The sequence below is a fragment of the Acanthopagrus latus genome, chromosome 11 (genome assembly GCF_904848185.1).
Source record: "Acanthopagrus latus isolate v.2019 chromosome 11, fAcaLat1.1, whole genome shotgun sequence".
Classification (NCBI taxonomy): Eukaryota; Metazoa; Chordata; class Actinopteri; order Spariformes; family Sparidae; genus Acanthopagrus; species Acanthopagrus latus.
The window spans coordinates 27,544,449-27,571,628 of NC_051049.1; the positions used below are offsets into that span (position 1 = coordinate 27,544,449).

Here is a 27,180-nt window from a genome sequence, read left to right on the forward strand (position 1 = left end):
TAAAATATACTTAAAAGTATTGAAATCGCACTAAAACACACTTGTTTCCCTGTCCTACATTCTGTTATTAAACAAAATTAAGAAATATTTTTTTTATTGCATCACAGACATGTCACACATCTTGTCAAAAGAAATTTAAAAAATCAGGAAATCAAATAGCATATTATGTTATCAAGCTGGAGAGCTTCTTAAAATCACTCACTGTGAGCATATTCATGATTAATCCCAGGAAAGTCAGAAGGGTTGGAAGGCGTGCTTACAGACGACAGTACTGTTTCCTGACTGAGTAAAGGCTGTTCTCCATATATTAATGTGGCTGTCAAATGGGTCACCTGTCAGCTCGTCACCCAACTGAAGAATTAGATGCACCACAAATGTGATTCATATTCGTAAGGTACTTTCAGCAGGCAAGTGGCTATAGTGGCGAGGAGAGAGGAGAGAGGGAGGGAGGGAGAGAGGAGAGAGGGAGGGAGGGAGAGAGGAGAGAGGAGAGAGGGAGGGAGGAGAGAGGGAGAGAGGGAGAGAGGGAGAGAGGAGAGAGGAGAGAGGGAGGGAGGAGAGGAGGAGAGAGGAGAGAGGAGAGAGGGAGGGAGGAGGGAGGGTGAGAGGAGAGAGGGAGAGAGGGAGAGAGGAGGCGGCTTCCATTCTTGTGAACGCCTTCGGCTGTCTGACGCTGCTGTCTGAGTTGATGATTGTTGAGCTTTTTCCACCTTGTGTGATCACCTTGTTGCATGAGCTTTTTCTGCTGAGTACCGTAAATCAAACACGAGTGAACAGACGTCAACCAACAAAGAAGAGTTTGGAGCAACATTTGCCTCAAAGTTTGAAATCTGTTCTGTGCCAATAAACAGTGTTTGTTATATGGTAAAGATTAGCTCAGCTACATTCAGATATAACCTGATCTGTTTAGCTGCATGACGATAAGAGAGTAGGTGGATTGCAGCAGCCTTGTGTCTGGTACATTGCGTTAAATTCAATCAGAATATTCAATAGCATTGTGTTGTTATCAAGGATGCAAGAGTAAAGGAGATAAAAGGATAATGATAAAATGGCTACGTTAGCAGCAATGCTGTGGTAATACCTTTTGTGGATGGTACCCCGAGACACACAGAGTCTTGACACACAGATCTTGCTTGGTGGCAGCTCATGTCTCATTTGTATCAATCTTAAATCTTTGACTGTTATTTTTATGACTTTTTTTTCTCTGCTGCACACAGTGAGACAGCACAGGAGACCTGTTGGAAACATCCAGAATAAAGTCAGAAACACAGAGATGGTTGACGAGATAAAAGAAACCCATGTGCTTTATACAAAGTTCGGAGATGATAAAAGTGAATGGGGGGAAGCTTCTCGCTGCAGGAGTGCTCTAGTTTCTTCTTTCGATAAGGAAAAGAGAGAATTTGTCTTTCATACTGTAGCTGTTGAAGGCCCAGCTCGTCCTCCAGCAGCCGTAATTGTTGATTTTGTTTCCTTCTTCATCTGGCAGTCCCTCTGGCTGTCCTTTGGGAAAAGTATTAGAAACCGTCTGCTTCCCTTTCCGGGGGAGTTAAGGTCACGCCGGTTGGTTCGTGGCTCTCAGGTTGGTCTAAGCACCTGATGACTCAGTGTTCTGTGTCTTTTGATGTATTCCAGCTATACTCCCACACTGAATTTCTGTCAGCAGATACTCTCATAGAATAGAAAACAGACAAAATGGCTTTTACAAACCATGGATGACTTTTTCTGGACATCAGTCTCAATAGATAGGGTGCAGTGAAGTTTAGTCAACTAAACCTCCTGGTTTAACATCAGAGCACGATTGGATGATTAGAAGAAAACAGTGCTGAGTGTTGAAATGATAGGGACGCAGGAGGTGGACTGCTGTCTGTTGACCTCTTGTTCATCCGACTATTCACCCTCTCTGACTATCTCCCTCAGACTTCTTGCAGCTGTATAACATCACACTAACTTAACCTTTGCAACCTACCTTGAACACATTTGTCAGGAAAACGTAACATGTTGTTTGTATTGCATTATTTATGTAACCATGAAAACAGATCCCACAAATGAATAAATAACTCACAAGACCTGATGGAGAGCAGCATCTTTTGATGCTTGAATTTGACAAGACCTGACCTTCTGCATGTAGAAGTCAGGCCATGGCATAAATCAGTGGTACTTGCACATCTCTAAAGTATCATGTTTTTCTGTTCTGATTCTCAAGCACAAAGCAATGGCAGTGCAACAGCTGAGAGCTTAAGGTAGCTTTCAAGAACTCCAGCTTTCATGGATGTTGTAGTTGTTGTAGAGTGATGTTGAAATTAGGGGTTGAGGAACGCAGACAAGTCAATAATCATTCCACTGAATTGTCAGGGTGCCTAAAGAATTCCCATTCCAAACTCAAATGCAATCAGATAATCAGAGAATGAAGGGATGCACGGTAAGGATTTCTTCAGCTGATCCCGATAATTACCTGTTTCTCAATGAAATACATCTGTGTGCGTACCAAAGGCTACGATGTAGTGCACAAAGATGGATGATTTAATATTCCATTGCTCCAAATGTTCCTGGTGAGGGTTAGATAAAGTTTTATCTAATCTTTTTTAAGATTATGTGTCAACTGAGAGTTTTTTGTTTTGTTTTGTTTTGTTCTTTTTAAACCAATTGCGAAGGTGCATAGCATCACCTACTATCGCAGTGAGGAGATGCTGGGCTTGTTAAGTCAGTGAAAGCAGTTTGGCTTGGTACTGATTCTGAGAATTTATCCGCCAGATACATATCCTGCATCCCTAGGACCAAAGTAAAGTAAAATCAAGGATATATGTCAGTAGTAGACATTAAACTTTACAAGAGCAGTTAAATGAACCCCTCAGCAACACTATGGACTATATGGGATGTGCCTGAAGTTAGTAACAGATCATTACCTCCTCAGAGATCCTCCTACTGATGTACATCTAATGCTGTAAAATGACTCCACTGACCGGCCATGTTAGAATGAGCGTCTTGCTGTGTGAGTGACTGATTAAGCGTTCAATATGGATTTTATAGAGGAGGGGAAAATGAACATCTTTAGATGGATTTACAGTAAGACCTCACTGAAAGTGTAAGTGTGAGCAGTGAATTGAGGTGTTCTATGAATTTTTAAACCACGTGCATTTCAGTTCATCAAGCACCTAATGACAACCCGACAGTTTATACATTTAAGAGACCTTGACTTTCGGTTTGTGTAATTATGAGCTTAATGATCTGTGCTGTTAATTAAACTTAATATTCTCACTATATCCTCGCACCTCTCTCCCCCATCTCTCAGTATTTCTCTTCACACTTCCCCCTCTCTATTATACTTTACAGCACTGGTTTGAAACAAATGGGCATGTGGGGAAATGGAGCTGAAACTGAGTCCCCCATACAAAATATTGAAAATAAATGAATATCACCACCATATTCACCTCAGAAAGGTCTAAACAAATAGCTTGTTTAACAGCAAACCAGACACCTTTTACCTCAACAAGCACTGACTGTGCTGCCCTGCTGAGATCATTGAACACTTGCATCTACTGCCGATAGTTGACCTCAGCAGTATACTGTGTGTTTGTGCGTGTCGGCATGTGTCTGCATGTTTATGTGAATCTTTTATTTCGCTCCACGTACATTCAGCCTCCCTCAATGAATTGTGGTCATCAACAGAAAAGCAGCCTTTTATTGTGCTCCCCTGGCTCCCGGCTGATATTTTCTGTGAGTGAAAATGGCACCTCTGGCTGAGGACGCTATTGTGTCGCTGTGTTGGCGTCTTTGTTGCCAAAATGATGGATTATACTGGAAACAGGAGGAAAGGACCTTTCAGAAATAACGGCCTGTTTATCAGGAAACAGTGGCTGCGAATGTTGGATTGACTGATTTGCATGATGGATGAGTCTATGTTTGGACTTGGGTATTCATTTCATTTCAGTTTGTTTACATGTACACTAATAGCACTGTCAGTGCTCGGCATACTGAAGTGGCCCATCTCCAAACTGCGTCACGTAAGCGAATCCTGTTTAATGTAAGGCAGCGGAGCCAAACGCAGGAAAAAATGAGGCCAGTTTTACCTGGGATGTTCTGTCACTGGTGTGCTTTACTGCAATCATAATTATCTGTAAATCATTACAATTAATTGATAAATCGGTATTTTAAATTTACCTGGTATATTGCAAAATAGTCAGACATGTAAATCAAGATCTCGGCTTTTTTTTTTTTTTTTTACACAGCTCTTCTTCTTGTGTCAATCACTGTCGAGGCTGCAGTTGAAATGCCCAATTTAATAGCATTTTAGGTGTGGATTCAGGAGACCCATCTAGCAGAGGCATTAGGGATTATCTAAATTACCTAAACTGTACTGTGAGCTGTTATCAGCTCTCATTAAAACACCCTCGCCACCTCGTCTGTTGTAGAGGTGCTGCATTTGGGGAAAAGTCTGACGGAATAAATTGCCGGCCTTGTAAAATGAATGCCTCAAGTGCAGCAGTTCTGTGTCTCTGTGTTAAGTGTTTTGATTACATGCACCCATATTCTCATATTGTACAGATAGATGCAGTGCTGGTATTGTAAATCAGTGGAGGGATGCTGAAAGCAGCAGGGAGAGTGGGAGCTGTATGGTGGATGATGTGCATTCAGTGATGGGGCCGTATCAGAAAGGAATAGACGGGCTTATTAGAGTTAAGTGCTTTCTGTCATATTATGCTGTATACACTTAGCCAGTCAAACCCCGTGTGAAATCTGTTCACTTGCCGCTGTAATCACCTCCGTGGAGGTCAATCATGCGATCCATCAGGCTCACCAGCGTTTAATCATGCATATGCTGCACAGTCGACATTACAGCAGATTACAGTACACCATAAAACCGGCCATAAAACTCCCGACACATAAACATAAATGCACTTTGAGACTTGAGAATAATGGTCGATGTACTTCAGCTCTCTCTGTATGTATGTGTGAAAAATGTGTTCCGAGGTCTTGAGAGTGTGTTCACAAGTTCTCTGACAGTTTTTCAGGCAAAAGTTATTAACATTTGCTGGTTCCAGTGCAGATTTTTCGTCAAAGATCTTCAAGGCCTGGTGTTGCAATGAACCCAGAGCCTCTTCATTTCCACTGATAAAGGAAGAGAAACAGTGAATTCTAACACACAGACTCAGTACACCTCAAAACAACTCCAAATGTTTTGAAAACTGCATTTTCCCTGTGGCTTGTGCTCAATGCAGGAACCTTGATTCTTCAGTGTCAGTGCTGGTTCAAAACTATGTGCCGTATTGGTGCATAGACTCATTTATTTGCATATATGCCTACACAATATATAGTTTTAGCATCATTGTCACTGTGTGCAGATGTGCTATATTCACACTGCAGGACAAAAAAAAAAAAAGAAGAAAAAGATCAAGTTATCGGAATGAACTCAAACTTTTCCTGCTACAACATTTTTGCTGCTTGATACAAAAGCAAAACGTATTTCTCAGATGTCTGTCGAAGATGACATAATTTAGCCTGATTTAAGGGTTCTTAAGGGTCCTGCTTGGGTTGTTTGATAAAATTCACTGCCCTAGAAAATCAGCTCCATCATAAAACTATTGAAGTTATCTGGATGAAAATCCTGTGTTATTTCATATCGCGATATATATCACAGAAAACTATAATATGTCATGTGTTGTGCAGCCCTCCTTGCTGGTACCTATTCCATCATTTTAAGCAGCATCTAAGGCATTCCCAACACTGGTATAGATATCTAAACAACTCTAATTTCCAACCAATCGGAGACAGTGAAAGTGTGCTTCTTGCAGATAGTTCAGTTAAAAAATCCCAGCTCGTCTCTCCTGCTGGGCTGCTGACAGCTCTGTCAGCCAAAAAGTCGATCACGTTGGTTGGCAGTAGAAGTGGTTTTACCACCGTCTTGTTCAAAAGTGGTTTCGCTGACAGTTGACGGAGCATCGGAGCAGCCAACACACAGAAGTCAAGCTGCCTCACGCTGCCCTCCGTCTCTGTCCTCCTTCTTTGCTTCTATCAGTTTGTTTTGTGAAGAATTTGTGACCCTTTTTTCTGCTAATCAACTAATCTATTGATAAAATCATAGTTTCAACATTTGAAACAAAGCCTTAGAACTGCTGGGATGTGAGAAATAGTGGATCCCTTGAGGACCTTTGGCAACCCTCACACTTTTTGTTCCATCAGTCACAAATAAACACACCAGCCATGACCGCTGTGTTGCACTCTGCGTGCTTTGTAACTGAGGGTTGAGAAGCTGATTGAGTTCCTGTCCAGCCATGTTAAATCTCCTCCACTTGATTTTTCAGGGTGAGATGCTGAGTTCTGCGTTCTGTCATCTACTGTTACACTGCGACTATTCATTCACATACACTGACTCTGTCAACATGCAGGCGGGCACATTTCAAACGCTGCAGTTTGTATTTTACTCTGCAGTCTGATGTGAATAATGTGGATGTCGAATGCTAAAAATCTGAAGTTCTGTAGATTTTGTAAACACGCTGGCTGAATGACCCTTTCTGTATTCGTTACAATAAGTTTTAAATATAAGCACATATTGAAGCACTGTGTCTGCCTCCATATAACGTTTTCTTTAAAAATATGACTTCAGCCTCTGATATCACTGATGAACTCTTTGATTGACTTTTTTCCAGTATAGCATGTTTTACATCTAGAGCTTAAACAGTTATAGACAGAAAAAATAATCAACAGCAATGTCAAAAGTCAACTGAGTCTAGATTGACACTACAGAGAACAGACTAAGGACAATCTACTGACAGAGAGGGTGACTGACAGCTACAATTGCAGGAATATTGACAGATTGATTGATACAAAGTGACTGCAAGCAGTTGGGGAATCATGGCTGATAAAGTTCACGAAAAGCATCTATATTTAGATTTGATCTGGAGGTGACTGCATGCAAACACAGCAAGTGGGAAACATCACCAGACACTTTCCTTACAGCAGTAGTGTATGACATGACGTTGCAGATTTTGTGCAACCTGCGCTGCCAGAAACTTTGGATTTTGGCAGCTCGGAGTGAAAGCCCAAGGTCGCTTTTGAAAGCTTTCGAGAACTTCATTAGACTGAAAACCTGCGGTGGCATCGTTTCGATTAAATGCTGCTTTTTCGGTGTTTGCTGGAGGTGGTGAAGTAAGTCGACTTGTCAGCTTGTTTAGACAGAGTCCTGTCTCGCTGCTGGAGCCGTTTTCTTGCTGTCTTCAGTTTCGATTTCTCACTTCCTTGCACTGAGCAGATTTCCCACGAGCATCATTGCCTGGGACCTGAATTTAATTTGAACAAACAGGGAATCTTGTGGCATCTCTTGCTCATAACACATAACACACTTGCTTTCCTGCACACAATTGCTTGCAAGTGCAGCATTAATGAGCGCTCACTTTCCATGTATCACCCTGCAAGACGCAGCAACTACCCAACTCATTGCGGATGGACAGAAATAGACACACAGACTGTATTTAGAGCTAATGTCTCTCGACGCTGCCGTGACAGGCGGTTCTGTACGACTCAGTTACATCCCACTAATTCAGAATACCAACAGCATGCCGGAGACTGTGGGAGAGGGGGGTAAGGCGGTCACCTGGCTGGCCATGTATTTGCATACGTCCTTGCACTTGAAAATGAAAGCTGGATTCCTTCAATAAAACAAAAGCCTCTTGATCCTCTTGTTATACCTGCTTCCTGTTTGATATGCAAACAGTGTGTTTCCAGGCTGTATTGACTGTGGTCGCATGCTGCAGCGCCATTGTTTGACACAGCTCACAGCTCCACTAGAGGCAGCGAGACGATGGAAGCTGTCTCAGGTTGATCAACAGTGTGCCAGTGGACTATGACAGAGGTCTGCAGACTCTACTGTGTTTATTCAGCGGGGTTGACAATTCTGTTCATCATTAATATGAAACATTACTGTGGATACCTGCTCTGTAATTGACGTGACTCTAAAGTGGGAAATTGTGAAAGTCAAAATTTCAGTTTAAACGTGTCTTTGTATTGTTATCATGTTGCACTCAACCTGCAGTCACACCTGGACCTGAGTGTTCTAGTAACAGGCCAAAGGAAAGCTTCACGGAAGCATTTATTCAACAACATTTCATGGTCCTTCACTTTAAACATGACATGAGCTGAGATTGTCAAGTATGCTAGTCAGAGGAAATGCTATGTGTTCAATGAGTTTAGCACTTACTGCAGTCATTCACCAAAAATGCATCTGCAGAGGGAAACAACAGTCATTTTCAGCATCTGTTGACAGCAGGTCAGTTAGAAATGCGTCAGGGAGTAGTTTTACAGTTTGTGCGAGCAGTGGAACAAGGAGCAGCCTCAATAAGCTGTTAGATGAAGAGCTACAGGTGACAGGCTGCACATCTCCAACTTCTCAGTGATGTAACCAACTCCCTTCTCCTCATTCACATCACCAGGTTCCCTGTTAGAATCTGGTTTAAATCTGAAATATTGCCAAATAAATTCTGATACTTTTTGCTTTGACAACGTATCCTCCACTGTTATCTCTTCATTACCCTTTACTCTGTTTACTCTGTACTCTACTGTATACAGGACACAAAATACAGTATATTATTTAGAAAAAAACATTTTGGTATCGTTGTTTGTAGAAAATATTAAACTAACATGCATGTAAGACGTTTTTGTTGTAGGTTAAGGTTAAAATGGGAAAAACACATTTCATAGACAAACTGTCTGATTGAATAGGTTACAGTAAGGTTTCATACCTATGGCAGCTGACCACAGGGATGCAAAGATGCATTAAAGTGAAATGGATTTTTTTACTTTCATTCATATCCATTGGTGATCTTGAAGGTCATTCATTCATGCTGTCATGTTTTCAATTTCAGTAAGTCTCTATTTCAGCCAAAGCTCACTTTCTGATGGGAACAGAAAGAAAACATTTCTTGGTTCTTTATGTGTCTAAATTCCCTTTCACTTAAAAGTTCAGATTGATTTCAAATTTTTTGTTTTACCTAATGGCCCATATTATCTGTTTAAAACTGCAAGCAATTGTGTAAATTAACGTTTCATTTCATCCTATTCTGATAAATTCTCCTGCAGTGTTTCCTCCAGCTTCAAATATTTGAGAGGCTGTATGAGTGTCACTGTCAACTTTAGTCCCACCAAATATTAATAATTGTCTGTCTGTCTGTCCTCTCTCTGCAGTATGAGTTCAAGGTGAAAAACATCAAGAAGAAAAAAGTCAACATCGTGGTGTCTGTGGACGGCGTGAAAGTCAACTTGAGGAAAAAGAAAAAAGTGAGTGGCCTTTTTTAATTGAACTTTATGTCTTACTTGCAAAAGAGGGGTCTTCTTCTCCAGCACTTTGGTGTCATTTCAGATCAATTGCAGGGGATTTTGATTCTATGGCTGTCAAGAAGACCAGTCTGATGATTTTTGTTCTAACCTGAGAATGTCAGTTTTGGAATCGGCAAAAATGTCCTTTAATTAGGCTTTGACTGGCTCTTTCTACCTAAAAATAAAATCTAACATGAAAGTACGTTGTCGTAACGAGCAGGGTTGCAACCAACAATTTTCATTACTCATCTATCTGCTGACTTTTTTTTCTACATTAATTAATTTACAATTTGTTCTATAAAATGTCAAAAAGCTGTTAGTCTATAACCCAAATATATATTTTTTTATCTAATATAACACAAGGAAAAGGCGATGATCTCCATATATTTGAGGCTTAACACAGCATTTTGTGCCTTTTTGTATGAACAGTTACTTTAAAGATTGATTCAGTGTCAAAATAGTTGATTTTGGTTTGGTTTTTTGGTTTTTTATGATATTATTCTAATTTATATCTCTTATTGCAAGAGATGAAGGCACTGAAGTCTTATGAACAGTGTATGGTTCCTGCTGTGTTTGGTCTGTGTCGATCTGTGGGCTCATCAGCTGCCCACAGATCAGGAAGCACACGCAGCAGCAGCAGACAAATGAGTGAGTGGGCTTTCAGTTTCTCCTGTGTGTGCTGAAGCTATTATACTGGCTCTCTGGTCTCTTCTTAATTGAAGCCTTTGTCAACAAGAATGTTTTAAGAAAATATGCATAATGGCGACAGCTTTGCAACTTGTCTTTTACAATTACTGCTTTTTTGTAAAGGTGTGAAAGATTACACTTTAGTGTATTGTACTAAATACCCTTGCATTTAAGAACAAAATATGTGAGTGGGCTTTTTGGTCCTAAACAAAGGCTAGATTTTGGATCATTTTCTTTAAAGAACCAGTCCACATCCACTTCCTTTATCCTGTACGCGGCAGGAGGTGGTGATCAATCTCCGTCTTTATTAAATGGCAGACAGAGGTGAGAATGGAGACAGAAAGCAATCCAGTGTACGACGGAAGATGTAGAAGAGTTATAAGAAAGCAAAGAGAAAAAGAGGAGCAGAAGAAAAGAGAAGACTAAACTGAAGACAAGGTAAAGTCGCAGAGTGCTGAGACAGGAGACAAGTGATTCGGTGTTTCCAGGTGTGGTGAGGCTGACAGCTGTAATCCACAGAGACAGACTGGAGTCGACTTCACCTGCCGAGAATCACAGAGAGGCTGACAGGTGGAAAACCAGTGGATGGGAACAAAGGGAAGTCAATTCACTAGTGCCCTCCATTCTCTTTCAGTTTTTCATCTCAATTTATTTATCCAGACAGAACCATTCAGCGTTCGTCGGGGTTCAAGGCTGCCCTGCTGGACAAGATCCTCTTATCCCCTTACTGTATTTAATATTTGATGTAACAGTAGTAACTGTCAGCCATCATCTTGTGTTGGAACTGCTGCTCTGTTCTGACAGATGACATGCACAACACCAGACTCTTATTGATCTTTTTTCACCAGTCTGATGTTGATAGGGAGACTCCAAAATCTGAATGGATGCACACAGCTGATGGTTGTTAAATGTCAGAATTGCGAGATTTTCTCAGCTCAGTTTTGTGCCAAGTCAAATTTCTCTTGTTTAAATTTCTTCTGGCGTTGAGATACAGACAATAATCCCTCTTCCTGTCCAAAGTTGAAAGATGGCTAACAATTTCTGCATAAAATGTTTGAACAGTGATACCTGCTGAAAAGTTACAATTGACAATTACTATGTTCTGTGTGTGTCCAGCTAAACAGATCATTAAATCCAGCAATAATTGCAAACACAGAACAGTAGTTTTGTAGTATTTCTCCAGTGCATGCATGGAGCAAAGGGAGCGGTAATGACCATATTTGCTCTTACAGGCAGATGCATGTTACAGATTTACATTGATGTCTCATTAGAAGGAGGCTTAATTGAGTTCTCTTAATGGGCCTCATAGGATCAGCCTATTTATCGCACAAATGCTCTGTTATGTAAGTGTGTGAGTTTGTGCGCCTGTTTCCAAATCTGTCCTCTTTTGTGTGTGAACAGTCGTGTGTGGATGGAACATCATTTGGACCATTACTCTACCTGATGTTTTTGTGTCAGACCTGGTAGCTTTAATATCAGACCTAAAAGTAGCACACACCCATATAAGCTGTTTTTTTATGTTGGTGGAGACAATGTGTATCCCATATCTTACCATAAAGAGTTGATGATATATTAATTAAACAATCGGTGTCAATTGAATGCAAAATATAATCTCCTCTCAGCCGCTGATGCAACGCTTTCTGAACATTATATTTATTTATTTTATTTATATTTCAAACCATGGACGATTGTAAGACAGAACCCTGCTGCTGCTGCCAATGATTTTTGTATTTGTTTTCTGTTTGTAAAGACCTTCATTAAGTTTTGCGAGTCGTTTCCAGTGACATTGTTAGTCTCCTCACAGTTTGAGCTTGATTTTCCAAGACACTACACCAGTTTATTCATCCGTATGTTACTGTTAATACAGTGATCAGCCAAAACAGTTGAAGTGAAAAACATTGATCATCTCGATACAATGTCCTGCCAGGAAACCGAGGGTATGGACACTCGTGAGGATGTTCTTTGACACGCATTGCCACACCATAAAGAATGTTAAAGAAATGGTTCGAGGAACACAGGAAAGAACTCTAGGTGCCATGGTGGTCTTCAAACTCAGTCAAATCACAGTTTTTCTCCATGTCTTATTTACACCTGGCTTACCTCATCTCAAGAGTGACGGTGTTTGACGGTGTTTGTTGGTATTGTAGTTTTGGCCATCCGCCAAGTTGAACTAATTAAAACTGATTGTAATTACATACACATGACATTAAACATTAAAAGAAGAAATGAAATGGGAATTTACTGTGAGGAAAGTGAAGGAACAAGTGATTCCTCCTACTTTGCCTTGCTAGTGTCCTCAGGTTCATTGAGATCAGCTCTGACTGTCTATGGATAAATCATTTTGGGTCCATGCCAGCTTTCCACTGGTCAATTTCAGGATTGATATAAACCTTTAAGCCATGGAAACCTCTTCTTGTCTTCTCTGAAAACAAACTCCAAGAAAGTAGATTTGATGGAAGTGATTTGAATGAACACCCCTTCTGGGTTGTGATTGGATAAATATTGAAGCAATCATTGTCGGCTCAGTGTCAAATTAATCGGCTGGCATCAAAAACGCTGGTCGATAGAAGGATGTTCTGCCTCCACCTGTTTCCTTGTCTCGTTTGGCTCCCTGGCTAGAAAGCTTAAATGTCAAGTGTGACGGTCAGCCATCCATTTACATCTCTGAGTAGGTCAGAGCCAATGACAGACGAGGTAGATGAGTGATTGAATGATTGAGTCAACAAAGGTCTGTGGAGATGGAAATCAATTAAAAGCCATTTCTGTGTCCTCGTGTGCTGACATTTTGATTGCGCCATTAAACAGGACATTTTGGTCACCTGGACAGGCAAAAGGTAAAAATCTAAATAAATGTCAAATAAACATAATCTGATTCTGTTGGCTCTTGATTATGATCCAGGGGTTTTATCTGTATGCATTAAGAAGCTTGAATTTTACTAACAGTTTTGTTGTTGCTGTTATTTCCACAGAAGAAGGAGTGGACGTGGGATGAGAGCAAGATGATGGTCATGCAGGATCCCATCTACAGGTGAGCTAGCTGCAAGGTTTATTTTGCACATAACATTTCATTTCTGTAGCCCGGCTTGAAATGCTAATTCATTTTGTCCATGTTATTCTAACTGAACTGACTTCAGTCCTTATGGCTTGTTGGGCCTTTTACAACACATTTCAATCCAAACTTAATTAAATGCACTGTGGTGACTCAGGAAATGAGAGTCTTTTGTCTCTGTCACTGCAGGGCGTTGACATTTGGGAGAAAAAAGGATATGGTAGCTTGTCGATGATAACTTGTCTGACTCCAGAAGAGAGCAGTACAAAGGTTCAGCCAAAATAAATGAGTTAATAAGAAGTGTTGATGCATAAATACGGTGTATGCGAGTGTAGATGACAACTGATAACATGGAATACAGAACTGAGAGGAAAGAGTAAGAGGTGTGTGTGTGAGTACAACTGAACAGTGTGTTTGGTTCTATTTATGAATTTGGATTTGGAGAAAAGGCAAAATATGAAAAAAAAGCAATAAAGGCATTTTGAAAAGTATACAATTTAATAAATGAGCCAAGCAATAATGAGAAGAACAATACTGTTATTAGTTGTTATAAGTTCTGTCTTCCAACTATTTTAGAGCATTACCGACTCCACTCTTTGTTGTTCACCAATTAAAATAAACACCTCCACTCAACTCTTGTTATTTGGACCTGGGACTTAGTTGACCTATTATCCATATCAACTTTACAGTGTGCTGTCATATCCACATCGTACAACATGATGACAGGATTTTTAAACAAAAACAACTTGGAGCAGAGCTAAGCTAGCAGTTCCGCCTGAATCTACTTATTATGCTAAGCTACAGTATGTGAACTATGGCCAGAGTCCAGCTCTCTCTTTTACTCCCAGATATTAGATTATTTTCAGTTTTCTCATCTCACTGTTTTGAAAGAAACCAAATGAGTTTATTTGCCAAAAGGATAAAGTTCCTTTACACTGCATTCCTAGAGAGGGGAATTTACCATGCTGCATTTGGCTCATGAAGACAGTCTAGGCTGGATAGTATTTGCTATTTTAGCTACCTAACTGTCCAAACCAAGCTATATTTATTTGTGTTATCACTATAATTATTTTGATGCTTGCCTGATACATGTGAGAAATCTCATAACATGAAACCCTATATCTTACAATGATAATGGCAGCATATTGCTAGTGAACAACTTTTGCTAACTTTGCTAGCTTGCGGGCAGTAGCTGCACTTTTCCTTGCTATCCTGCTACAGCTACAAGCTAGCAGTCATCATTTAATAACTTCTCTGTATATCTTGAACTCTTGAACTGAATTTAAGGGAGCATCCTGTGTCATATTTTTTTAAATGTATTTTGGTCAGTTTATTCCATTGCCTTTTTTTGCATAGCAGATGTTTTGGACTCTGCCTTATCTCTTACTTCCTATTTCATGGACAACATAGTTTTTTGTGAACCTGTTAACTGTAGGCCGGCTTAAAGGGCTAACAAGAAGGCAAAGTCACACTGACAATGAAAAGTACAATACAGAAAACCCTGTTCAGCTTATAAGATCAGGTTTAGGATTACTGTACAAAACAAGGTTCGTTCTGATGTTGGGGAAACGGAACACATTTTGTCAGTGGAGAGTCCTCATGGGAGTAGAAATACAAGGATTTATGTGTGTGTGTGAGTGTGTGTGTGTGAGAGAGAGAGAGAGAGCGAGTCAGTGATATGTGGCTTGGCTACACTGTGTGGACTGTAGCCATAAGGTGCAGTTCATTCAGTGGTCCAGTTCTGTGATTTGAACTCGTACTGCAGTGCATTGTCATCGGTGCAGAGTGCAGCAAGTCAGCTTGTGTGAATTGGTGGCTCAGACGGATTCGTTGAGGAATGAGAGGAATACTTGAAGATGTCTATGCTCTTCTCCTTTTTCTCATGGACACACACATTCGTATATGCAGTCACATACTTTGGTCAAAACTAGTGATGGATGCACAGCTAAACCAGAAAGGAAGACTCATGATCTCTACACACAGTTTATATTCTGTGTTGAAGGCCTCATATTTGATCCTCTCTTTCTTCCTAACCATTCCTCTCTCTCACACACACACGCACACACACACACACACACACACACACACACACACACACACACACACACACACACACACACACACACACACACACTCCCAGGTGGCCTCAGCTCAGAAGTGCGTCCAGGAACCCAGTTGGGGCTCTGGGCTTTGGAAATGATTCTGTCAGAAAGATGGATTTTGCTTGGCTGTTTGTGTAAGCATCTCTGAGCTGAGACATTTTCAGAGATTGTGTTTGGTTGGAGATGGCTCAGCTTGTCCTGCTCATCTGAGCCATGCGCACAATTTTTTTGATATTACAGTCACAAAGTTTCCCCGCAGGAGCCGGCTGGGTTGCGGAACAAGCAGAGTACAATGCGTAAGCCTCATCGATCAGCCACTTGTCATCCTCTGACCTGAGAGTGACAGATCCTGAAGACGTCTTGTCTTTTCAAGATAGCAGTCCAAACAGTAGCCTCACTTATTAGAGATATGATCTTTGCTTTGTGAAATGGCATCGCAGCTCTTTATACTGGAACTTTAAAGTTAACTATTGTTTTAATTTTATCTGAAGTGAAGGCTGAGAATAGAAGGTATTTTTCGATAAAATTCTGACTCTCCTCACAATACCTTTGAATTGCCCAATTTGTTTCTAATAGTCTCAGCCATTTGAAGGCAACTCATTACTTAAAAGTGTCAGTAGAATTTTAGAAGCAATAAAAGTGCATGTTATTTAAAAGATATGTTCAGATTATTTTGAGTGTATCTTAATCATTAACTTTCTAAAAATATGGATTTACCTTCATACTGGAAAGTGTAGCCAATATGAAAGTACCTGCCTGCATTCTTCCTAACAGCCAACAGGGAGCTATTCGACTGGATTAAATAAAGAAATCCTTTTGTGCATAATCTTATGAGAAAGTGACCCTACTTCTCAGTTGATTGAATACCTCAGTGAACGGTTTCCTAGTGAGTTTATGGCATTTTAGAAATGCTCCCATTTAGAGCAAAAAAGCTGATAAATCTGGCCATGCTTTACGGAGTGGCTACCTTGTGAAATAGATAATACAAGGGCTGCCGCCAAATAGTCGACCAAGCACTGGTCGACCAAAAACTCATTAGCTGACCAAAATTTCATTGGTCGATTGGTCGCAGGAAAAAAACAAAACAAAAAAAACAAACATTTGGAGCCATGTCTTGTCAAAATTAAATCAAAATCTATGTGACTGGCGGCTGGCCTGTGTATAAAAGGCTGGAAGGCTTTTAATTTGAAGGGCCAGATACAGGCAGTCGTGACACTCACTCACTGTCAGTGTTTTGTTTTTTTTTGTTTTTTTTTTAACACGGCAGGTTCCTTTGACATTGTGGTTAGACAGTTAACAATTAATAGACAACCATGTCAGGAAAGACATCTAAAATATGGGATCATTTTGAAAAGAAGAAGGATGACCCCAAGAAGGTGACATGCAAACTTTGCTAGAAAAACTTCGCCTATCACTCCTCCATGACGAACATGATGTACCACCTTAAACATGTAAGTAGCCTAGCTACCTGCCCATGGCGGCCCGAACATTTGAAAGCAGAGATAAATACACCGATGACGGACGGACGCTCGTCACCGTTGGGGGGGGCGAGACGCTTTTTTTGCGAGAAGCAACCCACAAACACCCGTTATAAAGTAGCTAACATTGAAAATGACTAAAATGGCGCTGAGCTAGCAGTATTCCACCGTCTGGGGAGAACCCTGTATATGCGTCGATTAGTTGACTAATCGCTCTAAATGACGACCACTGGTCGACCAAGAAAATCCTTGGTCGGGGGCAGCCCTAGCTAGTACAAAGTCGCGACCATGTTGTGTTCTCAGGTTCTCAGTCAGATCCAATCCCGAAATCCTACTCCGTGCTACCCTCTAGTCTAATTACGGACTTGAAAATGGTCATGAATCAGTAACATCATCGTCTTAATACAACACATGTTGTATGTACATTGAAAGCGTGATTGGCTTCAGTAACAGACAGAGTTTCCTTGATGAGACTGAACAGATTTATGTGACATGTTGTTTTGTTGGTGGTGTTTTGTCAGGGCAACAAACCCATCGTAGATGTGACTGCCAGAGCACAGCTGTCAGCTGCAGCTCCGCCTGGAAACATTAAAACGTTTAAAAAAAAAAAAAAGAAACAAGAAAAGAGAGACTTCTGAACCCTTTTATAAAGTTTATATTTTCCCCTTATAAATGTTGGAAGTAATTCTAATGCAGAACAGGTTTTTAATTCCCAGCTCTACCAGATGCAGGTGTTAATTCAGTGGAACTGCTGCTGTGAACAGCTGTGAGTCATACCAGATGAATGCAGCAGTATCTTGACCTTGTTCTATTATCAGTCAGTGTGTGTATCCTCCGCTGGCTTTGACTGATAAATTGATTTGATAATCGGCCACATTCTTAAAACAATACATGCTGTGTTTTCAGCTCTGTAGTTACCTCGGCTCACTTGATAACCAGTTTTGGGGACTGTTAATTTGTTATCAGTGTGCAAGGAGGGAAGTTTTTATCTCTCATCACATTTCTGAATTATATTTGAGCAGTGACCCCATGCAGTGTGCTGCCGAGTTATGAATGAGCAGAGAGATTAGTCTGTGCACGTGGAGACAGACGAGGCATATGTATCAGCCTCACAGTAAAAGTGTGAATTAGAAGGCTGCTGAAAAAAGTGAGGAAAATAGTGTGAATGAATCCCTTTTGGTGATACATTTGAATTAGTGTTCTTCATAAGACAAAGTGATACATATTCACATCTTGGTTTTCAAAAGCAGGGAGCAAAGTGTACATCAGAGACCTGTTTTAAATGATCCGGTGTATGCTTTTTTAGTTTCACAGCGGCTGGATGTGGAGTGTCTAAATCATTAGGGAGGATTTGGACAGGCGCTTTACATTTACTCTGTGCATTCCTTTTCATCTTCAGCTGCTTTGTAGCTGGATCTTCTGGCTCACTGCCACTGTGGCTGTCCACCACCTCATACTGTATGCAGCATCAACGCTGGCAGGGGTGACATGCAGCCATCGCACTTAATCGCATTTACACGCTTTCTTTTAGTCATATCTACGGACGCTTTCCAATTTCCCAAACGCAAGCTGTATATCTGATGTAGCCCATGGAACAAAATATCTTCACTGTGAGGGCTTAAAACTGTGTTTGTGAGGAGAGAACAGCGAAGCAAACATGTAAAAACATCAACATAGAAAACAAAAAAGGGCTTCTCAGTAACTACACGCTCACACATATTTATTCAGACAAGTGTGCACACACTCTTCACTTATTTATATTGTCCTATGAAACGATCCACATGGACATAGAGAAGCAAACTGCAGGGCGGTTGACATCTCTTTCAGCATCACACACAGTCCCATGCTGCAGTAGAAACATTCACACTGTCACCACCACCTCCTCGAATAAGGTCGAGTCTCTGTCAGTGACAGCCATCTAGCTGAGGCTGCTTTGGCTAGATGTAGCTGTCTGACGCCACCTCCCATCTGAATTCCACTACCACTGATAGTAATGATCCTACAAAGCTGCAGAGAACTCTGCAAAAGCTAAGTCAGAAAGTGCTTCATATTAGACTATGAATTAAAAAGGCAAAAGACATGAGACAGAATATGCACTAATCAGCACACCCTACCCAGCAGGACATGCAAACAACATGATGTACCATATGAGACAGAGGACCAGACTGAGAGCAGCCGCTGGCCATGGTGCAGATACTGCTGCTGGGAGCAGAGGAGACCCACACCGAGCTGTCTCTCTTTTCTCTTTTTGCCTCTTTGTGACCCGCTCTCAGAAGAGGGAGGGTGTAGGCTAAATAAAGGAAATGAGCAATTAAAATGACAAATTGTTCCAAACTTTGATGTTTATTGTTGGATTAGGCAGCAAAAGAGGTCTGAACATATGAGCAAGTTCAAACTTTGAGCATTTGTCGCATTGTAACATGAACTGTGACAAAACAGTAGTCTTGTGTGTTGAATCCACAGTCCCAGGATTTAACCTGTTTCAGTGTTCTTTGCATGAGTAGTACTAAGTAAGTAAGTGTGGAACTGAAGACGCGCCCCCATTGAATGTTCCTATCGCTCAAATTCACTGCAGCGCTCGTGCCAGCATGGAGAGCAAAGGGCATCAGTAACGGTGATTCCTCTCAAAAAGGCAAATATGTAAATAAATGTGTGAATACCACTTACTCACAGTAAGCCTCATGACTATAAATCTGCTTGTGTGTGTGTGTGTGTGTGTGTGTGTGTATGTATGTGTATGACTGAGAGACAGAGAGAGTGACAGATAGAGGGGAAAAAAAAAGGTGGAAAGTGAACTATCGCACACATTATGTTTTTGTATTGTTTGCCGCACGTTATTAAGAACTCAGTCCGACTCTAAACACTGCTTTGTCAGCCCCTGACCTGCCCACCCACACCTGTGATATTTTCAGTTAAAGCTGACCCAAACCCGCCTGACCCACAATTACTTCAGATTCGATGCCTGAAAAGAAGCAACAGTGATGTTCAAATAATTTCACTAGACAGAGTGGCTGCACACAATGTAGGACTGCCTCATAGGCTCTCTCCTCATTGAGAGCACTTGAAAAGAGATGCTGGCGAAACAAAACAAAATGCTAAATGGACACAGGGCAGAAGTGTATTTCATCAACCTTGTACATTTCAGTACCACAGACAACACCCATCCCATATCGTTCATATCGACTGGCCCCAACCTAATCCAGTGTCCATACTGTGTTGTTTGGATGCAGAAAAGTGCTGGTGGTGTGCTCGGGAGCGCTGTGAAGAAGCTGCGCATGCGTCCTGTCTCTAGGACAACAATAGCCTGGAAACCGCTGTTTTATGATTGACACTGCCCCTTTGTAATATTATAAATTCAAGAGATTCTGAACCCGAGGCACTTGGATTGGCCTCACACGAAGCGGCTACTGCAGGTGCTTACTCCGCATTGAAAAAAAAAACAAAAAGACGATGGCCCTCAGAAAAAAAAGCTGTGTGGCCCTCAATTTAAACAAGAAATCCATAGCCTTAAAAAAAATGAAAAGAAAACAGGAGCGCTACGTTATACAATTCTGCCTTGAACAAATGTCTTTATTAAGATCATGGTAAATAGTGTCTGTCGAGACAATATGTGCTGTAAAATACATCCTCAAATAACACTGAAACAAGCTCACCACAGTTAATAACAGGCCTTTTGTCAGAAGCCATGTGGGTAAATCAGGCTGCTCAAACTGCAAGACAGCGGGCCAGAATTACTGACAGTCCATTCAACAGTCGAGTCATTAATTGTTTGGCCGATTAATCCGGTGCCACAGCTCCCCTTAAACTGTACTTCAAATGAAAATCGGTCTAGTGAAAATTTGGCCTGAGGGCAACCAATTAAGTGTTTAAATAGTTAGACGCAGTTTAAATCAAACCACAATGCAGTGCAAAAAGAAAGATAAAGGTGACTGAAGAAAAATCCTGCATGAATGCTTCCTCAAAAATGTCAGAGATGATACTGATGAAGAGAACTGTGGCCGCTGTCAAATGGCCATGAAGTCACGTTGCACACAGCTGTGTTCCTATAGACTGACACACACTCTGAGATGAGAAGAGCTGATGATGACAAGTACAGGGGAAGTTCTCTTGTTGGACTAGTGGGCGTCACCATTGTTTACTGGATGCCATATAAAATGAGTGCTGCTGTAATTATGTTGGTCCTTTGTCTGCCTTGTGCCTACTCTCTGCTCCATTGTGATGAGTGTTGGATTCATTCATATTATGTCACAAGCTGTTGTGTGTATATATTGGTGTTGCCATGGCTTCTGTGGTAATTCTCAGTGTTTCACACAGTGTGGTGATAATTTCTGACAGAATCCAGGATCTTTGCACACTCCAACCTGAACTACTGCAAATTAATACTAAAATTTTCCTCTAAATTCAGTTTTGTTTTTTGTTTTTTGTTTTTTTGAGAAGTGAAGAGGAGAACATCCATAACATACACATACTTACATATGTACATGTAACATACATATTTTCTTTCATGACTGTTTCGTCTTCATTACTGCTGTTCTTTGTTTTTCTTGCAACAAAATATACACTCCAGTTCTGATATAACGGATGCTGTCGCAACAGCTACGCTGACCTCTTACCAAGCCGCCATTGTTGTTTTCAAATAACCAGTTGCTTCTCTCGCTGGCGGTCACACCTTAGTAGCTCTTCAAGGGACGCTAATTGGCTCCTTGCCTGTGTGCTGTTCAGCCACAAGCACATATAGCCTGAGGCTCGGATATCATGTCTTTGATGCTTTCAGACAGGGAGTAGATGCCGCCACCGCCTTCACCGCCGCAGACACGGCATAGGCACCGCGCAGAAACAGGGTAGACACAGCGGCAAGCAAGGAGAGAGGCAAAACAGCTGCTGGTCGCGCGACCTCACACTGCTCTTCCCTGCTGTCCTCACAGCTCGTGATGGTTCAACTCATGATTTTGGCTCATCGTGTGACCATGGCAACCACAGAAACTATAAAGGAGGAGGCGATGTAGGAGAACGTTTTACTGGTGTGTGAGTTCCGTGAATGATGCATGTCCTCACCTGCGGAGAAGACTTCGATCAGTGAGGAAACTCTGGAACATCAGCTTCAAAATCAGTGTCTGATCTGACACAATAAACAATGTTTATGACACAACTGAGCACACTGCCATATTAATTGCGTTATGCTCCTGACTATATCCCCTACTTTAAGCTACAATCTGCTGTATTTGGCGTGTGGATAGCAGCCTCCTGTAGTGCACAGGTTGGTACAGTCAGAGGTATCTGGGAGCCAGGGCAGCAGCAGCGTTGTGCCATGCTGTCAGTTCAGAAATACCAAACACAGACATTGTCAGTTGGCGTTTGCGACAGCAAACGTTCTCTCTCTGAAAGGACCTCGGCAAAGAAAGATGCAACTTGCTTCATGGTCATTGCTTCAGGTCATTTGCAGCCACATGCAACCTGAGAGTAGACATGACTCCGCCAGTGGTGCACAATTACAGCAGTATGCTACAGCTCAATGCTAATGCACTGTTGCTCTAGAAAATAGTAGTAAATTTAATTTGAGTTTGTGCTAAAACCACACAGATCATTTAAATATGACTCTTTGCTGAACCTTTGTTTTTATATTTCTTTTGAGAGACTTTTATTTCTAACATCTGCTTAAAGAAAATGGATAACAGAGGACATTTCAGAGAGAGAAAAAGAGAAAAATCTGGGAATTCGCACTAAGAGGCTTTTAGAATTGTACTTTAGCCTGCCTAGATTTGACTGAGGTGTGTACATGTGACCGCCTCAATGCTCCCACTCAAAGCGTCGCCTCTTTTTTTAAATTGAGGTGACCACAAAAAAAACATGTTACTCTCTGTGTCATTGGTAATGTCCTAGAAAATGATTTTTTTCAAATAGAGTTGGAGCCTGACTCGTACTTGAGTGGCACACTGCCCCAGACGATGATGAGTCCATAACCAAGATCTCTAATTTAAATTTACCATCAGAATGAGCAATGAGATCTCTTAACAATTAAAAAAATAACAAAAAAACAAAACAAATCTACATAGAAAGTTTGTGCTGCAGTAATTTGCACTGGAGATGAGATTCAGTGTCTCTTGTCTGCACACACACTCACACACACACTCACATGCACTCTCTCTCACCCATGCACGCACGCACGCACACACACACACACACACACACACACACACACACACACACACTGTGCCATCTGTTTCTTATTATTCATCCATACATCATCTACAGAAACGCTGGATTGTCACGAGTCATCAGACGTTCAGGTGTTGTTGTTTCAATCAAACGAAATATCGTTTTGTTTTTCTTTCATTACACTTAATGAATATTGCATAGAAAGTAGTCATTTGTGCAGTCAGGTGAAAACACACCTGCTTTATCTTCTTTTTTCAAATGTCTGCATCAAATGAGCTTTGCAGAGATGTGAATCATTTCGTCATTTGGATATAAACTGATACTGACTCACTGACCCTGGTTCACAGACTAGTTCAATGACTGGAGGGACCAACCTCGGACTTTCCCTCTGAGTGCACTACGTGTTTGATTGATTGAGCCACAGTGCCATCCAATTACACTCTTACAATGGACATATGCTAAGTTCTAATGTCTTTGCTGAACAGGAATTTGCTGTATTGTCAAGGAAAAAAGTATGTTGGACAATGCCGTAGTCTGGCAACCATGACAGAGCTTATCTCTCTGTGAACACAATCAGGCCTGTCCTAAAAACCCTAATCTAACAAACGTTTTTTTTTTTCTCTCTGACACATTATTAGACAGTGATTTTATTCCCATACCTTCCAAACTGATCATGCTTTAGTTGGTGCAAGCAGAAGTTGCTGGAAACGCTAATCAAAGGTGCACTCATGATGAACATTTTGCGATTTTGCAGTTGGGTTAATGAAAATTTTGAGAAAGTATGTTTAAAAATGCATTTGCTGTTGCAGATCAGTAGAAACACAATCCTAAGAGACGAGGTTGACCAAAAATACCTTTGCCGGATCATTTGACCCACCATCAAACATCTTCAAAACATATTTGCATTTGAGAGGAATGAAGGCGGTTGATATTGCAGCTCAAGTGGAGTGTGAATTTGCGTTTTCACAGTTATATTACAAACAAAATGATAGCTGTGACTAATGATATCACTTTCTGTTAAATGTCCCTATGCATTAGCAGCACCATTGAGCAATTCTTTGAACAAACTGGTCCCTTTATTTTTGTATCTCATGCTCTTCCTGCCTTCACATCACTGGTCCTGTGATGCACATCAGTTTCAGAGGGTCAATCTGTTGTAGTGTCCAGTTTTTAGTGTCTTCTGCTGCATCTCCAAATCCAAATTCTCATCAATACCACACTGTTTAAAACAAAATAAAAGTATTCACCGAGGAGGTTTTGTGTTCACTTGTGTCTGTTGGTTGGTTAGTTGGTTGATTTTTCAGCAGGTTTCAGAATAAGTATTGAACGGACTTCCACAAACCTTGGATGGTTGATAGGTCTCGGCCCAGACTAGACCCCATTAATTTTTTTTGCAATGGACAATTTTATTCATTTCTCTGGGAGTAATGCATGAATCTAGGAAATCAGTTGCATTAAGCAGGCTGGTTACTATAAGTGAGTGCAATTTGATGCGGAAAATCATGATCTAGCAGATTTTGATGTTTTATTTCTGTAATAGCTTAGTGGCAGTTTGTAGTAATAGTCAGTAGTTTTTGTGTAATCCTGCTGACAAACCAACACAGCTTAAACTATAAGCTCCTTGGTTGAGGTAAGTAGCTATCAGTAACAATGTCCATCTTTATAAGTTCAAATGATTGAGTGGTCCAGAGTTATGAGAGTGCAGCTTTTCCATCTGCTTTCCCAAATGCATGCCAGTCAGTTAAAACAATGCTCACTTATCCATAGCAGTCAACAAAGTATGCAAACAACAAACTGGCTGCTGCAGGAGGGGTTGTTGTACATTAGAACAGCAGAGGACAGTCATTTACACGTGTAGATCTCTCAGCTGTTAACACAGACGGTGTGTGTATGCGCGAGTTTGTGTGTGTGTGTGTGTGTGTGTGTGTGTGTGTGTGTGTGTGTGTGTGTGTGTGTGTGTGTGTGTGTGTGTGTGTGTGTGTGTGTGTGTGTGTGTGTGTGTGTGTGTGTGTGTTACATTCCATCTGCCAGAGAGCAGCAGCCTCAGGGCAGAACCAGCAGACCAACCCAGTCAGGAGTGTATCAGAATCCCCAGGATCAAGCACACACACCCGCCCACACAAATCAAACTGGCAGCACGAACACCTTTTTTTAGCCGAGCTCACAAAGTTTGAAGCAAACGCAAACATCTGCAATACACGAGGCAGTCATCCAATTAAAAAAAAAAAAAAAAAACAACAACAACACACACACACAATTTAGATCTGTCTCTCAAGCACACGTACACTATTATGACTTGGGGCCAACCACCAATCCAGAACTGGAGCAGCAGGGCCGGGAGCTGCAGACCTTGGAGGGGTAAAAAGCACCACAGTCATGTCTAGAGTACTAAATGACTTTATGCTGCATAATTTATACACTTCACAAACTGTTCTTTTGGGAGTGTGTCTCAAAATTGTTCTTCTTTACAAATAAGAGCAGAAAAAGCTGGAAGTAGCAAAACAGTTGTTATTTCCTTGAGAATGTATGTGCTTATTTCTCTGCCTGGTCTGTCGTTGACTTGAAATGATATTAGCGTATAATAGATCCATACATTTCCAGCCACAATGAATGATGTGCTAAACAGAAGTAGTATCTTCAGTTTTTCCTTTGAAGTTAGGAGGAGGGGTTGAGAGGTGATAAGTCTGCGCAGTTCGGCTTTTGTACCATGAAAAAGTCCACATGTGGAAGCCAAATGTGGACGTCTGTTTGATCTGTGCTGCATAAAAACAGTCCATACCCAGCCTCACACATGTTTGCCAAATGGTTGAACTTGAACATGCATATATTGGTATTCCTTACAGTTATATAAGTTGGATCAGCATGTTAAGATGTGGATCAGACAAAGACCTGAGCTATCATTAGTTATGGCTGAATTTATTCATTGTAGACAGAAACTTTTATTATTCCCTTAATCTGCGAGTGTTAGCAGACAAAAACTGGTGTCTTTGTTGATAATGCAGGAAAAAAAAAATGCTGCATTCAGTTTCTGCTAAGGTGAAACACGAGTAGGCTTTAACATTAGTCACAGTAAAATGCAATATGTTTGGCGGCGAGTTACAACTTACTGACAAACACATTGCATCTCAAAACAAACAAAAACAAGACAGTGGTCATTTTTAGTTGGAAGTACTGGAACAAGATGCCACAATGAATGAAGATAACCATCCCCTTACTCTGTCTGTCTGGATACTCATTGCATGTGTGGCATAACATTTGATCATGGTTACTCGTCACAGTAATTTATAGCCTGACTTTTTCTTTAGAAGAAAGGAGTTTGTTTTGCTGCCCCAAGAATTCTCTATCTTTAATATTAAACCGTATTTTGCTGTTACCACCAGTTACTGACATCTTTGAGATTGGCAACTTTCCCCAAGCATTTCCAAGTGGTATTATTGTTTGTGACAACCAGGTCATTTCCATTTTCCTCAGAGTTGGGACTAAGGGTAACAAGGGAGAAAACACGGGTTTTCTCATTCATTTAGTCTTTAATGGAGACATGAAAGCAGATTCAAATGGTTCCATGGAGCCAGCCTGACTCCATCGCCAGTCAGCCTTCAGTTTCCCTGAAGATTTAGTGGCTGACGGCAGACAACATAATAGAGTAAGTAAGGTTTATAGGGAACCCGTCTAACTGTGGATGGTGTTATTATACTATAGCCATTACATTGTGGAATCAACATTTAATTCATACGGATGCATCAAAACAAAAACTTTTGGCTATTGCCAGTTTAATGTAAAAAGAAAGAGGAATATAGTGTGTACTTTCAAACTCCAGTTTTGTACAGCATCTAGCCTAACTGTAACGTTGTGTGTCTCAGATGCTGCAGCCTCTTGGTTTGTCACGCTATCACTTACACATGAAATGACTGCACAGAGCAATCTCACATGGCTGGAAATCATTACTTGTCAGTGTGTTTCTTGTAGGGTGTGTATGAGAGAGGTATTGGAAAGGAGTGTGTATGTATTATATGGGTATATACTCCAGTGTCTGTCTCAAGTTATAACTTCTCCGGACATCCACGGTGGTAATTGCTGTCATCTCGTGAGAAGCAGCCCACCCTTGCGGACTCCCACCCAACAGTCTGTGTCAGAAGTGTTTGGCTCTGCCCCTCCATTCTCACTTCAAACCCCTCCAGCAAGAAGTTCACACCCACCCAATTAAAGTTAATCTTGTGTGTCCTAGAAACACCCTGATTATGTGATATGGAAAAACAATCCTTGATATGGAGACTACACACATTCTCCACACATTTTGCTTTGATATTTCAGTGGCATGTTGACTGCACACCACTCACTCAGTGTGCACATAAACAGCCAATGCACACTCACAAAAGCCCAAACATTCCTCACAACCTCATTC

The 27,180-nt window shown here is 41.0% G+C and overlaps 1 protein-coding gene across 3 annotated transcripts in view; it reads left to right on the forward strand.

Moving 5' to 3' along the window:
* LOC119028313 (carboxyl-terminal PDZ ligand of neuronal nitric oxide synthase protein-like) overlaps positions 1–27,180 on the forward strand; it is a 192,802-nt gene that overhangs the window by 60,665 nt on the left and 104,957 nt on the right. For all 3 annotated transcript variants that reach the window (XM_037114147.1, XM_037114148.1, XM_037114149.1), the window contains exons 3-4: positions 9,175–9,267; positions 12,963–13,021. In XM_037114147.1, coding sequence (XP_036970042.1) covers positions 9,175–9,267; positions 12,963–13,021 — 152 coding nt within the window. The remainder of the gene's footprint in view (positions 1–9,174; positions 9,268–12,962; positions 13,022–27,180) is intronic.